Source organism: Penaeus chinensis, chromosome 3 (assembly GCF_019202785.1).
Source record: "Penaeus chinensis breed Huanghai No. 1 chromosome 3, ASM1920278v2, whole genome shotgun sequence".
Classification (NCBI taxonomy): Eukaryota; Metazoa; Arthropoda; class Malacostraca; order Decapoda; family Penaeidae; genus Penaeus; species Penaeus chinensis.
This window is the reverse complement of record NC_061821.1, coordinates 14339198-14356697: the sequence shown is the minus strand read 5'-3', so window position 1 is coordinate 14356697 and position 17500 is coordinate 14339198. Positions and strand designations below refer to the sequence as shown.

The following is a 17500-nucleotide window of genomic DNA, read 5'->3' as shown; positions in this document are numbered from 1 at the left end:
GCAAGAGGGAGGGAAGAGGGGTGGAGCCATGACCTCATGTTCGGGGTCGAGTCTCCGAGCCTACACCGCATCGGGCGCTGATCCAACACTCTCCCTCTCCCCCCGCACTTCCTCCCTCCCCGACTGCTTGCCTCCGCTTCTGCTCGTGTACTTATCCATCGATGGCTGTTTAATAAGATCTGCTGTTCTCTACATTTTAGTCATTATATAAAAGCAAACTAACTATAATAGTAGCATTATAACACATGGCTTAGATTTTTTGTATAATTTCGTCAAAGGTTTATGCACATTCATTTCATTGTAAATCTATGACCTTGTATGCAAATGACGAGCAGCAAAACGGATAAAGATGAACGAGGGGACAACCGGAAGGAGAGCGGGAGATCGAGGCAAGGAAAAAGGGAGAAAAGAGAGGAAAACAAGGGAGCGCTTGCCTTACAACCTGCCTAGACTTGTGTTTGCAATGCCACAGCGTTACGGTTTCCATAAACTCATGATTCGGGGATATACGGAATGAGAGACGATGAATTCAGTTACGACAGTCACATAAATAAAGCATTGTTTATTACACCACAAAAAAAGAAAGTCGCTTCCCATATCAGGAAATGTACCTGAGTTATCACTGGTGCCATGATATCAGTGGACACGACAACCTCTTCCAAAAATATGAACTATTATCACCATTCATAAGATCAAGGTTCAAGCAAACAAATATGCTGGCAAGCAAACACGCAACACATACATACTCGCTCTCTTATATATTACCAGAATACCGTCCAGCAAAGACAGGAAGCAGCCGAGTGCAGGGCGAGCCGCAGGAGGGTGCGAGAGGCTGGCAGGACTGAGCCCTCGGGGATCCGCGCTCCCGAGATGTGTGTGTATGTGTGGGGGAGGGGGGGGGGTCTGGAAGCTGCGCATGCCACCGTCTCAAGTCACTCCTGTGTAACTGTCCCGTAACGTCAAGTCTTTACTGTCACGTCACTGTCACATCATGGAGCAGTTAAATCCCGAGGCACCCGAAACGACACGCCAACAGCAGTGCTGTGAAGCAAGAGGAGAAAAGGGACACGCAGCAAAAGCGATATTCAAAGGAAAGAAAAATGTAATCTAAAAGAAGAAAGAAATAAAGAAAGAGGGAAAGGCTGCAGACGTTACGTGATGCTAGTTGCTGGGTCGTGGCGGCGAGACGCAAGGTCACCACTGCTTGCGACCTCCCCGCTCCACCGCCTGTGCCTGCAAGACGGAGGCGCTTCACACACAAGGACTGCCACCTGCAGAACTATGCAAAGGCGCCCGGAGCCTAGCACTCCAGGTCTCTGAAAGCACCTCGACTCCCCGAGGATCAATAAAGCTTCATGATCACGCGCGGAGGTGACGCACCTCCCCCTCCAGGTTCCCCCGTCATGAGTCATGCACAGTCGGCCGCCCGGTCCTCCCTCCTGCAAGTTTCCCTTCGTCTCCTCTCGCGCACATGGCCGTGTGCCGGCAAGGTGTACGCGTCGCGAAAATGCACGTCCACACATGGAAGATATGTGTACAGCGACAAACTGGTTATTTGTATAAGTCATACACGCACATCAGTACCCGCCCTGTAGCTCGCCGCTCTACCTGACCTGCATACTTCACCTTGTCCTAATGCAGTGCATAATGAGGAGAATGAGGGGAGAGAGGGAGGGGAGGGGAGGGGAGGGGAGGGGAGGGGAGGGGAGGGGAGGGAGGAAGAGAAAAGAAAGAAAGAAAGAAAGAGAGACGAAGAGAGGGAGAGAAAGAGACAGACAGGCAGCCGTAGACTGGGGTAGAGGGAGGTAGGAAGGGAGGAGAGGGACGGAGAGGAGAGGTGAGTGAGAGAGGGACGGAGAGAGAGATAGAAGAGACAGACAGACGGGGGGGGGGGGGGACGGAGAGGTAGAGGGAGAATGAGGGAAAGAGAAGGAGAGATAGAAGAGAGACAGACAGACGGAGAGAGAGGGGGAGGGAGAGAGGGAAAGAAAGAAAAAAAGTGAGACAGACAGAGAGAGAGAGAGAGAGGGGGAGGGAGTGAGAGTGAGAGAGTGAGAGAGTGAGAGAGTGAGAGAGAGAGAGAGAGAGAGAGAGAGAGAGAGAGAGAGAGAGAGAGAGAGAGAGAGAGAGAGAGAGAGAGAGAGAGAGAGAGAGAGAGAGATAGATAGATAGATAGATAGATAGATAGATAGATAGATAGAGAGAGAGAGAGAGAGAGAGAGAGAGAGAGGGGGGGGGGGGGGCAAGAATGAGAACAGAAGCAGGCAATATAAAAAAAATTCACAACTATGGATCCTCATCAGTACACCTGCGCATACAGAAATGCCTTGACATAACTCAAGCAAACCGAATCAAGTACACACACACTTTACACAAAGTGTGACCTTTCTGCACATACTAAAGTCTTGTCGACAATGAAGGCTGCATCATTTAATCAACGTAGCTCAATCAAGCGAGAATAATGCCACTTACCTAGCATTCATTGCAAGAGTAAGGCAAGGTTACGCCCAGAGGGACGACCCCAATGTGGCAAGGTCAGAAAAGGTCAGAACCTAAACCAAAACGAAATGCTGCTCACCGCTGGGTAACGACGCATTCGCATGGACTTGATCCCCGACTTCCGACTGCGATTTTTCCTCGCCCTGCTCACAAATTCCTTCGGTTGCAACAGGTAATTTTGGATCTCCCTCGGCACCCTTCCCTGCCGCACACACCTCAGCCTCATGCTCTTTGCTCTCTAGCACGGCCTTGGCGCTCTCTGTTGCAGCTGCTGTCTCCCCGATGCTTTCTGCTGCAACGGAGGCCTCTACCGTTCCTTCGACGCTCTCTGTTGCAGCTGCAACTGATGCTTCTGCCGTTCCTTCGACGCTCTCCTCGGCCTGAGACACTTCCGAAGGCTCCTCGGTGCTTTCTAATATAACGGACAATTCTGATATTCCTTCGAGGCTTTCTGACACTACAGACATTTCTGACGTTTCTTCGGCGCTTTCTGATGGCTCTGAGAGTTTTGAAACTTCCTCCGCGCTGTCTGTAGTGACAGATATTTCTGATACATCCTCTGCACTTTCTGTTGCAACAGATATTTCTGATACATCCTCTGCACTTTCTGTTGCAACAGATATTTCTGATACATCCTCTGCACTTTCTGTTGCAACAGATACTTCTGATACATCCTCTGCACTTTCTGTTGCAACAGATACTTCTGATACATCCTCTGCACTTTCTGTTGCAACAGATGTTTCTGATATATCCTCTGCGCTTTCCGTTGCAACAGATGTTTCTGATATATCCTCTGCGCTTTCCGTTGCAACAGATGTTTCTAATACTTCCTCGCCGCTCTCTGATGCACGAGACATTTCTGATAAATCATCAGTACTAGTCCGGGCAGAAATTTCTGACGACTCCTCGGTACTTTCTAATTCAACAATTATTTCAGGGATTTTCTTGACGTATGCTGAAGGGACTTCTGTTTCATCCTGTACACTATCCGTTTCACGTGGGACATCCTTCTCCACATCTGTTACACACAGGATCTCTTTTTCTATTTCTTCATAGCTTTCTGTTGTAACAGATTCTTCTTCCGTACCTTCTGTTCTCGTCGTTCCTCCCAATTCACTCCTAATACTTCCGGATGTAAGAAGCTCCTCTGTTGACACATCCTCCTCGTTCTCTTCAACAGATACTTCAACTACCGGAGCGCCCGCCTCGGGAGGTTGTGCCTGTATCTCACTCTCGACGGTGTTTGCCGTAACAGCGTCCTCTAACGGAACGTTCTCTTCATTTCCCAAATTCCTGACTTCTGTTACAAGTAATTCTGCTTTTTCTTCCGTGCCTTCAGCTGTGACTTGTGCTCCCGTTTCACTCTCAACCGTTTTCTTTAACAGTGGAACTTCTGATAAAAATTGTTCTGTTTCTCCAGGTACAGGCGCCTCGGCTTCCTCGTTCGTGATTTCCGTAGAAATTTCTTCTTGAGTGCTCTCTGTTTCAATTGAGAGTTCTGTCTCATCATCAGTGCTTTTTGTTGTAACGTCAGTCACACTCTCGCTCTCGCCCTCTGTCACCTCTTCTGTAACATCAGTTTCTTGTACTTCACTGTCGTCCTCTGTTTTCTCTATTGCAGTACTATCTGACGAAACGGGCGTTTCTGATTCAGTCTCACTAATTTCTGTGGCAACTACGATTGCTTTTTGTAAATTAACATATTCCTTCGTTTCTTCTCCGACACTGTCTGTTGCGCCAGACAATTTATCTTCATCCTGTACAGGTATTTGTTTTTCCGTAAGTTCTGTTGTAACTAACAGATCTGTTTCTTCCTCACATCCTTCTGCGCCCCCTGTTTCTCTCTCGGCGCCCGCAGGTGAAGCAGCCTCACTACTTGCTGTTGTAGAAGGCTCTGCTTCATCCTCGATCCTTTCTGATGCGGCAGCGTCTTCGGCTCTGCTATCAAGGACCTCTGCTAGGACTTGCTCATCGGTTTTCTCCTCCGTCGTAATAGAAAATTCAGTTTCTTCCTCAGTACTTTCTGTTGTATCCAGCTTTTCTGTTTCTTCCTCGGCATTTTCAGACGTAGCTGCTATTTCTATTTCTACTGGAACTGTTATTTTTGTTTCTCCCTCGGCACTTTCAAGTATAGCTGGCACTTCTACTTCGCTTACCACGCCATCTATTGTAGTATCTGACACACTCAATTCTGAATCATCCTCAATGTTTTCTGTGGATACACATTCTTGTATTTCACTTTCGTCACTCTCAGTGATAACTACTGTATTAGCTTCAGTTTCGGAAACCCGGCTTTTTTCTCTCACTTGCATGCCCGGTTCATCGTCAATAACTTCAGCTGCGGATTGTGTTGCATGCTCCTCTGAAACGCCGTCAGCACTTTCTGCTGTAACGACTTTATCAACAACTGCTTTGGCTCCAACCGTCTCAATCACAGTTACGTCTGCCACAGGGAACTGGGCTTCAGATTCGCCTTTTTCAACCTCTGCTTGATCAATACCACTTTCGGAAGTAGAACTGTTTACCCCCTCTACCTCGCTCATGGCGCTTCGCGATTCAATATCACTTGCAACGGACAATTCTGTTTCACCTTCGGTATATGAAACGCTTTCAGAAGTCCCTGCCTCATCACTTTCGTCGGCCGTGACGTCTTCAGGCTTTTCTTTCTTTACATCCGAGACCGTGTCTGCTTCGGCCTCCTCCACCGTGTCCTTTGAAGAGCCAGCACTGCCAGCACAAAAGCCGTCCTCCACTTCATCCCTTTCCTGTTCTAAATCACTGGACGCGATGACACTCGAAACTTCTTCCACATCAAGGGGTGGACTGATCTCGATGGCCGGCGTCTGCTGCCCATCTTCAGCCCCTGCTGCTCTCGACGTCCCCTCAGCTTGTGGTGTCTGCGTTACGGTTTCCATGGCGTCTGACACAAGTGCTTCTTTCTGGCGCTCCGCGGTGTCTGCAACTGAGGAAGTGACCGGTTCAGGACAAGTTTCTGGCTCAGCTTCGTTCCGGTCGTAATAAACTGACTCGCACATGTCTGCATGAACCAGGAAAGTCTCGAGATCACCTCCCATTTTTGGCGAGGAGCCAATGCCCTCCACTATTATTTCTGGACACTTTCCAGCATCCGCATTTACAACTGTATCGGCCTCAGGACCTGCAGCTTCTTCCTGCTTTGATTCGCCATGCTCTTGCCCGCCAGATTCTTCTTTCACTGCCGGTGACTCCTTTCTGATGTTCGCCAGCGCCCCGGCGTGTGCGAATCCCTCCGTTTCCTCAGCAGTTTCCCCCGACCTGCTGGTACCCTTCACCTCTACGTCTTTGCCCTCAACAACAACAGCGTCTCCGGAAGCATGAGCCGTCACAAGAGAAAGATCTGGCTCTATCTTAACGATTTCTAAAGCGCTAACACTCTCTAGGCTTTTCCTGATAACTTCCTCGACAGTCTCTTCCACGAAGGAGTTCTGCCTTTCACGCCCGAAACCCTCCACTTGCAGAGTAAAAGTACCTGCCCCTTCAGGAGGCTCTGCACTCTCTTTGTGTGCATGTGCAATCAGGACGGCGTCTCCGTCTGGCCCGACCTCCGTGGTCACGTGCTTCATCGCTGAATCAGAAAACCCGCATTCCGACACGGCTTCCTCTCCGGCTCTCTCTTGAACATTGCGCGAACCACCTTCCTTTTCGTCTTTTTCCTCGACAGTTTCCGACCCATCTTCCTCGGCTTCAGAAGTGAACACTTTGTGCGCCGATTCTAGTAAATCAGATGCAGTGTTATCTGATATACCTGCCATTTCTTCTCCTTTTGTGCCACTGTGCTCTTCCTCTACTGTTTCTGTCGGCTCTGCGACTGATTCGGACACAACCACTTTTTTCTCAATACTCTCATAATCTTCATGCTTGCGTTTGGATTCATGGATTTGCGATATTGCTTTTTTATCTTCAGTTATTTTTCCTTCATCCTCGGCGTCTGTGGAATTTCCGTTCACATCGCTAACAGTCTCCGAGGAACGAGTTTCCTTCTCAACCGTCTCTGCGTCGCCGTCCGACTCTTTCGAAGCAGCCCTTTCACTGCCCGCCGAACGGCCCTCTTCGCCGAACGCACTTCCGTCTTCCTCACTTTCGGAATCGCTTCCTTCTGATCCGGAGGCGCTACTTTCTTCTCCCGCCACTTTCCTCTCACTCCCCTTCCCACTGACGACGCCGGGGTAGGGCAAGGCCGGCAGGGTGTCCTCCCCTTGGGCAGCGACGGAGTCCTCCGATGAGGCCGAGGCTTCATTATTGTGCGCCTCCTCGTCAGCCTCCGAACTAAGGTCCTCTTCCTCGTCTTCGTTCTCGAACCCGTTGTCCCGCTGCGCCCCCGCCAGGTCGCCCTCGAGTTCCTCCTTGCTGACGTTGTCTCCCATCGCGATCGGTTTCTCGACGCCGACTGCCGCCGTCCAGCGGCGCTCGCCCTCGAGCTCTACGGCTGGCGCCATCCAATTACGTGACCGCAGAGGCATGTCCTGGATTACTCAAGATGACCCTAAAACTCTTTTGACGTCTTATGTATGCTCGATGCCCCTCATCTCATTACGTGTCACGAAGCGTCGTTAACGTAAACATCTCATCGTCTGAAAACCGCACGATATATCCGTATTACCAAAGGGGCAGATTCTGCGACTCAGGGACTTAGTCATCCTTTCTTCGCCCCGAGACACCCTACTTTGTGGTGCCAGTCTGCATTGTCCCGCCAGTGACGTAGACCCACCAGGGTCGCTCCTCACCACGATTTTCTGCTTTTTATATCTTTATCTAAACATGTAAATAGGCCTGTAAATATATAATTATCTACTTCTGAAGTGTATTTAGCGTAATCCATAAATTAATGAACTGATAAGACATCTGCTTTGCAAAATTAAACTACAGAAGCAAACAGAAAATTTCACAAGCAAAAACAGAAATACATGTATATGCAGAAATGCATGTGTATACACGTGCGCGTGCGCGCGTGTCCAGACGTGTGCATGTGTGGAGGGATGGAGGGGAAAAGGCGGAAAGGGGATGGAGGGAAAAGGAGAAAAGGCAGGAGAGGAGAGGGAAGGGGAAAATAGAGGAAAGAGAGAAAAACAGAAACAGAATGTGTGTGAGAGAGAGAGAGAGAGAGAGAGAGAGAGAGAGAGAGAGAGAGAGAGAGAGAGAGAGAGAGAGAGAGAGAGAGAGAGAGAGAGAGAGAGAGAGAGAGAGAGAGAGAGAGAGAGAGAGAGAGAGAGAGAGAGAGAGAGAGAGAGAGAGAGAGAGAGAGAGAGAGAGAGAGAGAGAGAGAGAGAGAGAGAGAGAGAGAGAGAGAGAGAGAGAGAGAGAGAGAGAGAGAGAGAGAGAGAGAGAGAGAGAGAGAGAGAGAGAGAGAGAGAGAGAGAGAGAGAGAGAGAGAGAGAGAGAGAGAGAGAGAGAGAGAGAGAGAGAGAGAGAGAGAGAGAGAGAGAGAGAGAACGAGCGAGAGAGAGAGAGAGAGAACGAGCGAGAGAGAGAGAGAGAGAGAACGAGCGAGAGAGAGAGAGAGAGAACGAGCGAGAGAGAGAGAGAGAGAGACGAGCGAGAGAGAGAGAGAGAGAGAGAGAGAGAGAGAGAGAGAGAGAGAGAGAGAGAGAGAGAGAGAGAGAGAGAGAGAGAGAGAGAGAGAGAGAGCGAGAGAGAGAGAGAGAGAGACGGAAACAAAAACAGCAAGCGGAAGCAGGACAGATAACGGGTTGGTAGCTAGCCGCAAATAGGCAAGTCCCGACACCCGCATACCTCAGACACCCAACACCTCCACTTCCTCCCCCTCTTCTCCCTATCATCACCCCCTTCTACCTTTTCCTATACTACGCTACACATTCCGGCCGTGCCATTGTCTGCGCTTTGGGACTTTCGTCGGGCTTATCTCAGTCAGGCGACTGCCAATTTGTATCAGGAGGGGACTCTCTCTCTCTCTCTCTCTCTCTCTCTCTCTCTCTCTCTCTCTCTCTCTCTCTCTATATATATATATATATATATATATATATGTATATAGTGTATATATATATGTATATATATAGATATAATATATATGTATAGTGTATATATATGTAAATATAGATATAATATATATGTATTGTATATATATAATATATATGTATATGTATATATATATAGTATATGTATATAGTATACATACATAGTATATATATATATAGTATATATATATAGTATGTATGTATGTATGTATGTATGTATGTATGTATGTATGTATGTATGTATGTATGTATGTATGTATGTATATATATATATATATATATATATAGAATATATATATATATATAGATAGATAGATAGATATAATCTGTTCTTCTATTTCTTTCTGCCATATCCCTTTCTCTCCCTCTTTTTCTCCTCCAATTTTCCTCCACCCCTTCCCCTCTCTATCTCCCCCCACCCTTCTCTCCCTCCTTCCTCCCCATATCTCCCTTCCTTCTTCCCCCACTTTCTCAATCACAGAAACCTCCGCAGCATTTCCCCGCCGAGAACACCGAGGCGACAGACGCCCCTCTTGGCGAGGGCGATCTCCCTCCCCTCGCGGAAACAGAAACAACAATCGAGGGGAAAGCCAGGATCTCTCGGGCCGAGCGGCGCTCACGTGGTCCCTTGACAGCCCTCTGCGTCATGCTACTACGAAGTTTCGTATAAAAAAGGATTAGGGAAACCGCATGCGAAAGTACGACTCCATAGTCAAACGGATTACTGCCGAGACCGCCATGTTGCAATAAAGCAACCTTCCCTTGACCAACACAGCCGCCATGTTGCTTCATCATGACACACCTCCTCCATCGTCGCAGAGATCGTGTTCCATCTAATTCCACATATCCAAAATACACATTCGCACACGCCACAGGCACACGCAGATGGAATAGTCGTCACAATAAAACAAACTACCGAATATGGAAGGGAAGAAAAACACAAAGCAACCCACACAGGTAAGTCTGCACAACATGACGGACTAACCGCGAACAAACAGAGGCAAACAAACCACACATACACGCCGCTGACACGCAACCCAATCACTTAGTGTGATGTTGATGGTGTGCTGAGGTCGGGTGGTCCGACCACGCCCACTCGCGATGAGATCATCATTATTAACACACGCACATCAACTGCCGCCTCACCAATGCGCTCGCTCGCCTCTCTGTCGGCATGCTGGTCTGCCTGTCTGCCTGTTCCGTCTGCTCACCTCCGCGCCTGTTCCCCCTCCCTTCCCGTCTGATTATCCACGTTGTATCCTGTGAAGACAGGCGTTCCTTATGGATCGCCCTTTAAAATGACGCAAGAACGTACACTCTCCGAGAAAAACACTCCAAGCCGCCGTGTTCGGGTGACGCGAAGAAACCTGCCAACTCTAAATAAATCTCCCTTACGCCATAACTCCTCGGAGATGGCTGTAATTCGGAATATTTTCGGGCCGGCGTCGCTACCAGCCAAAACGCACTCTGAACCTACTCGCACCGCCATCATGTCACACGTCAAAACAAGTGTGCACTCCTCATAAATCTTAGCTCACGGCAATCTGTTGGAACTGTTTACATTCATAACTTAAGAAGTACACTAACTGTACAACAGAGTGTGTACACGTGCAAGTTTTTGCCAAGAATGATGCGAACATTAATTAGGTTCTTACCTGTCGGGGCAACATTGGGCACTTGCAGCTCCCCGGGGACGTTGTCTGTGAAGTTCGCCTCTCTTATCTTCTGCTCTTCTTTCACTTCCTCTACCTCATCGTTTAACAAAATATTTTCGTTCTTCGTCTCCTGTTTACAGCTTACTTGTGTTTTTCCTTCCTCGACATTATATTTCCGTTCTTCCCCCATTCCTTTTACCTGCTCCTTCTCCTGCTCCTTTACCCTGTATTCTGCACATTTCCTATCATTACCTCCCTCCTGCCCCTCCCTCCCAAGCAGAAGCTCCTCCTCCTCGCTTCCTTCAGTGCTCGCCCCCTCGTCCGCCTCGCCGCGTCCGTCCTCGATGTCGACGATCACGAGGTCTTCCCCGTGCTCGTCGCTCGACCTGAGGACGTCCACGATGGACCTCGTTCCAGATGGGTTGAGCGACAGGATGTTGTCGTTGATGAAAATCGCCACGTCTTCTCGGGACGGCTCGTTCTTTACGGCGACAATGACGTCACCGTCTCCGTCGTCGTCGCAAATGTCGTTTTCGCCAACAGCGCCGATCTCCTCCGTGTCGCTAGTCTCCCGCACGGCGCCAGTGAGGGCTAATTCGTCGTTTCGATCCTTGACGTCGAACACCACAATGTCTGGTTCCGTCTCGTCTCGGCCGGTGATGTAATCAACGATCTCGAACTGTTCCGTGGGGCTTATAACGTCCATGTTGGTGGTGAGAAGCTCCTTATCCACCCCGCCTCTCTCGCGCGCTGAGTCACGGGCGGAGAGACCGGCCTCAAGAATGCACGCGCCCCCCTTCCCCCTCCCGCCCACCCCGCTGTCGCTTGCGCTGTCGCTTTCCTCTTCATCACGCTCGTAGTCTTCAATTTCTGTCCTTTTTCGTTTCTTAATCTCCTCACTCTCTTTAGGTACGTTAGTTTCCTCTCTCGGTTCTTTCTGTGCTTCGACATTTTCTCTCTTGCCTTCTTCAACCAAATGTTTTTCTCCTACCCCTCCGTCTGAGTCTCTCTCTTTATCTTGGGACTCTTCACCTCGCTCATTTCTCTCATGCCTCTCGGTAGTTCTCTCACCCCCGTCCTTAGCTTCCTCTTTCATCAGCCTTCCATCCCATCCTCGGCCCTCCATGAACTGATCTCCGTCAGACGCGGCAGCCTGCGGGAGGAGGCTCTCGACCTCTGCTGCATCGGCGGCGGCGCTATCTTCTGACCGGATAATTGCCACTTCCGCCTCGCTGGTTGTGGCTGCAGCGGGCTCGGCAGCTTGGGTGTGGAAGCTGGGAGGATTTCCTGCTCGGCTTTCTGCTGCTTGCCCGTCACTCGTGGATGCAGCATCTTGATTGGCGATAACCTGGCAGGCAACCTCTGTGCTGTCAGCGACGACCTCCAGATGGTCTGCGAGCGATGATGCACTGCCAGTGTTGATATTTATCTCGCTTTGTTTTTCGTTTTCGTTACAGAGAACCGCATCTGGTTTGCCAGCGGTGATCTCGTCTTCATCTACATGGCCATTATGACTAATAATGTCAGTTTCGATTGTATCAGCCTCTACCTCTTTGCTCTCAATGACGAAATCTGTATTGCCACCAACTCCCCCTCTACTAACCAAATCTTCTGTAAAATCTGCTGTGATTTCTAACTTGCTGATGGCTTCTGCTTGGTCACTCACGGCCTCGAGACTGTTTGCCTCCTCGGTCTCGTTACTAATGGCTTCAGTTTCGTCACTGCCGATATCATCTTCGACTATAGCAGCCTCTGGGATATCAACTCCGGAAGCAAATAACGCACCACTGATTTCTACCTGCCCACTGTCACGGTCCAATGGGTGGTCAATAGCTCCTCGATCTACATTCATTTCTGACGGATTGCTCAACGAAGTTTCATCACTATCAATATCATTATGCCCTTCGTTTCCTTTATTATCGCTGACAGATTCTGAGGGATCAGAGCTGACTTTTTCGGACTGGACATTGACAGCTCCGCCAGCAGAGTGCCCGGGTTGCTGTAAACTGTCCCCTAAGCGAGCGTCCACGTGTCCGCCAGCAGGTGTGTGGACCGTGTACACTAAGGTCTCAGCGCCGAACAGTGCACGGTCACTGCGTGCATGGTCTCGGCCTCCGTCAGTCGGCTCCGTCACGCTTCCTCCGTCCGACATCTGTGTCTCGAACACTCGATCAGTCAACATCTGCACAGTATTCTTGAGGGTGTGCGTGAGGCCGTCCACGCCCTTGTTCACGAGTTCCTGTTGCACGTCAGAGCTCAGTGTTGATTCCTCGCTCTCGTAGTGGAGCTCACCCTCAACCTCGATGCTGATCACGTTAACCGACACCTCTTTCTTCGTGGTCGCGAGGGACGCGTTTGTCTTCGGGGCAGACAATGTTCCTTCTTCGAATTGGCTCGCTATTTCGATTGTCTCACAAGCCTCAACCTTTTTGCTCTTTTTCTTTTGCTTTCTTGGGCTGCGTTTCTTATCTCTCTGTTTTTTACAATCTTTTTTCTCCTTGCAGTGTTCAGACCTATTATTGTTCTCCTCGTATCCTCCAATAATTAAGTCTCCACTGGACGTCTTGCCGGCCAGCCCTTCGTTCTTGTCATGAGGTTCCGTCGGAGGAGCCGGGACGAGTGCTGGACCTTGCTTTTGAGTGTGTGTCGATCCGCCTTCCGCCTCCCGTCTACTAAATATCTTAACGTCTTGCGCCTCGTGAGTGCGGTGGCAACGCGGCGGTGCGGGCGCGCGCGTGCTCGCCGCCCCGGCTGGCTGGGAATCCTGCTTGCACTCCTCCGGGGACCTGCAGTCGCACTCCACCTTCTCCTCCACCTCTACCTTCTTTGTTTTCCTGTTCCTTCTCTTCTTCCTCTTCGTGCGACTGATGAAACTGTCTTCGGAGGATGTGACACTGTTCTGCTGGCGCAGCGGCTGCGGCTTCGCGCGGCCGGCGCCCCCGCACTCGGGCGTGGCGCACGTGGAGGAGCTCCCTATCGAGTAGCTCCCCGTCGAAGCCGACCGCGCCGATAGGCTCCTGATGCCGGAGGTGCTGGAGGAGGCGGTGCTGGAGGAGGCGGTGCTGGAGGAGGAGTATCTGCCAGAGGTTCTCCTGCCAGAAGAGGACGAGAAGGAGCACTCTGACGAGGAGAGAGTGACATCGTCGCTGGAGTAGTCTGTGGACGTGGTGTCGAGGGAGCCTCTAGAGGAGGCAGCGAGGGCGGCAATCCTGCGGCATCCCATCGGCTTCACTACGGCTGTTGGTGGGCCGCCCGCGTCGCCCCCGACGTTTTTGCTCTCGCTTCCTGTTTCCCACCCTCCCGCAGCTGACTCCTTCAAGGTCAAGTCCGTGCGACCTTTCGCCGCCGCGGCGTTCTCCTTGTTGAGGGCTGAGGACCTCCTCGCCCTCTTCTTGCCCTTCTTATTGGAACGGCCGCGATTGCGGTAGTGATTCCGTCCGACCATGGCGCTTAGGACGCGGCGCCGCTTTTCTGCACGCTCACCGGCACGACTCCTCGAACACTGAGACACAAACGTTGGTGCGTTCCCTCGTTGTCACGCGCCGCTAGTACTGCATCTTGGGAAACAGTTCCGGCGGCGAAGACTGCCGACAACCCCAAGCTCCCTCTGTCACTCTAGGGTTGTATCTTGAATTCGTAAGAGCAACAGCGGGAATGCGGCCAACAGAAGACGCCTCCGCGACGTTGATTCCAGGCTAATGTTATTACTCGGCCGCACTAGGTCGCCGGGCGCATTTACATGGCCTCCCTGTGACGCATCCAAGGCCTCATCGCCACGCAAGCAAAATCCCAAAATACCCGTCCATATAACACAACACACGCACGTCTAGCCACTCCCTACGTCACACATGACAATCCCGGACCACAACCACAGCGAGAGCGCGCCGACGCCTCCCCACAACACGAACGAGAACGAAGACTAAAGCGCGAGCACTGTAAGCCGGGCAAGAGCAGGAGAATCCCCCGCCGCTGTAGCACACGGGATCTGGAGCAGGAGTGAGGACCGAGGAGACGGCCCCAGGTACCTTGACCATCCTCGTCGCAGCCACCACCTGGAGGACACAGGGAGGGGCAGGGGGGGGGGGAAGGGGAGGGCGGGGAGGGGGTGGAAGGGAAACACAAGGGGTGCGCGAGGGAGGAGGAAAGAGGGGGAGGGCGAGGGGGAGAAGGAAAGAGGGGGATGAGCAAAGGGGGAGGAGGTGGCGAAGGTTACTGGTGACGAATGGGAGGATCGCAAATAGGTTCAAAAGACGGATGATAGACGGCAGGGGAAAGGGGAAAGAGGAAACATTGGGGAGGAGAAAAAACAGAGAAGAAAGAGGAACACAAGGGAGAAAAGGACACACGAGAAAACAAAAACACGGGAGAAGAGAATAAGAGAAGGGGTTAGATAAATTAGGATAAAATGGACAGAAGGAAAGAGAGACGCCTTCTCCACGTGCTGTAGCGAACCCACGTGGGTGCTCGCTAAAAGCCGGGAACATGGCGGGAGGGAGTGGCGGGTGGGGCATGAAGAGGGTATGCAGGGAGGGCAGAGGGGGCGAGCGCGAGGGTGAAGAGAGGGAGGGTGAGCCTTGGGGTGCGGGGGTGGGGCTCTCTCACGCCTTCCTCGACATTCCTTTCCTCCCCTTCTCCTGCTCCTAGAATATTCTCCTTCCTGCCTCCTTGCCCTATCCTTTCACTTCTCTTTCTCGACAACCAAGCAAACGACGCAGCGATGGGGTGAGTAGGTACAGGGGGGTGAGAGAGGGGGGTGGCCTCTGAGTAATGCTTGAGAGAACCGCGCTTCCGGCTGCATTCTTCGCCGGCAACTCGCTCGCACTCACTCACACACATACACACACGCACACATACGCACGCACATACAATGCGACCGGCCGTGACCTTAAACTCTCTCTCCATCTCAATCCTCTCAGAGACACGGTCACGCCACGCGGCCTCACGCTGCTTCCCAGGCACCGTGTTATCCGTTCCATCGGCTCGAGTCCGGCCGGCTCGCCATCCCGAAGGAGACCCTGTCGCGCCACAGTAGCCCATCTACCGCTTAAAGGGGGGGAGGGGGGGGGTCGGTCAGCCCAAAGGTCCTTCGGTCAGTCGCAAAGCCCTCAATCAGTCACACTCGCTTCCCGCCCACTTCAAAGCCTCCACCGGAGCCCTTCAGTCATACATGTTAATAACAATCAAAATTCCCAACGGAGGTAATTAAGTGAAAGTCACCTGGCCAAGAGTGGGGGGGAAGGGGGAAGAGAGGGTGAAAGGAGTCTTCCTAATCATTAACCTTGACTCCTCCTGAGACAGGTGGTTTTGGAGGAAGGGGGGGAGAAGGAAGAGCAGCTGGACGTGCACCGCGGTCAGACAAGGAAGTTCTTCCTGTGTGAGGCTCAGCGTGGGTTCTCCTTACCGAGAGATAATGGTTCCCCGTCCTAATCAACTATTTTTCACATATATATATATATATATATATATATATATATATATATATATATATATATATATATATATATATATATATATATATATATATATATATATATATATATATATATATATATATATATATATATATATATATATATATATATATATATATATATATATATATATATATATATATATATATATATATATATATATATATATATATATATATATATATATATATATATATATATATATATATATATATATATATATATATATATATATATATATATATATATATATATATATATATATATATATATATATATATATATATATATATATATATATATATATATATATATATATATATATATATATATATATATATATATATATATATATATATATATATATATATATATATATATATATATATATATATATATATATATATATATATATATATATATATATATATATATATATATATATATATATATATATATATATATATATATATATATATATATATATATATATATATATATATATATATATATATATATATATATATATATATATATATATATATATATATATATATATATATATATATATATATATATATATATATATATATATATATATATATATATATATATATATATATATATATATATATATATATATATATATATATATATATATATATATATATATATATATATATATATATATATATATATATATATATATATATATATATATATATATATATATATATATATATATATATATATATATATATATATATATATATATATATATATATATATATATATATATATATATATATATATATATATATATATATATATATATATATATATATATATATATATATATATATATATATATATATATATATATATATATATATATATATATATATATATATATATATATATATATATATATATATATATATATATATATATATATATATATATATATATATATATATATATATATATATATATATATATATATATATATATATATATATATATATATATATATATATATATATATATATATATATATATATATATATATATATATATATATATATATATATATATATATATATATATATATATATATATATATATATATATATATATATATATATATATATATATATATATATATATATATATATATATATATATATATATATATATATATATATATATATATATATATATATATATATATATATATATATATATATATATATATATATATATATATATATATATATATATATATATATATATATATATATATATATATATATATATATATATATATATATATATATATATATATATATATATATATATATATATATATATATATATATATATATATATATATATATATATATATATATATATATATATATATATATATATATATATATATATATATATATATATATATATATATATATATATATATATATATATATATATATATATATATATATATATATATATATATATATATATATATATATATATATATATATATATATATATATATATATATATATATATATATATATATATATATATATATATATATATATATATATATATATATATATATATATATATATATATATATATATATATATATATATATATATATATATATATATATATATATATATATATATATATATATATATATATATATATATATATATATATATATATATATATATATATATATATATATATATATATATATATATATATATATATATATATATATATATATATATATATATATATATATATATATATATATATATATATATATATATATATATATATATATATA

General features: G+C 45.7%; 1 protein-coding gene across 2 annotated transcripts in view; it reads right to left on the bottom strand.

The window, feature by feature from the left end:
• The window catches only part of LOC125045780 (titin-like), a 30231-nt gene extending 16127 nt beyond the window's left edge, over window positions 1-14104 (bottom strand). The window contains exon 1 of one of the 2 annotated variants that reach the window (XM_047643221.1): window positions 10166-14104. In XM_047643221.1, coding sequence (XP_047499177.1) covers window positions 10166-13610 — 3445 coding nt within the window. In that variant the 5' untranslated portion in view covers window positions 13611-14104. Of the gene's footprint in view, window positions 1-2578; window positions 7014-10165 lie in introns of those variants that run through there. The other variant, XM_047643211.1, reaches the window with a different exon arrangement.
• Window positions 14105-17500: the final 3396 nt, after the last annotated feature.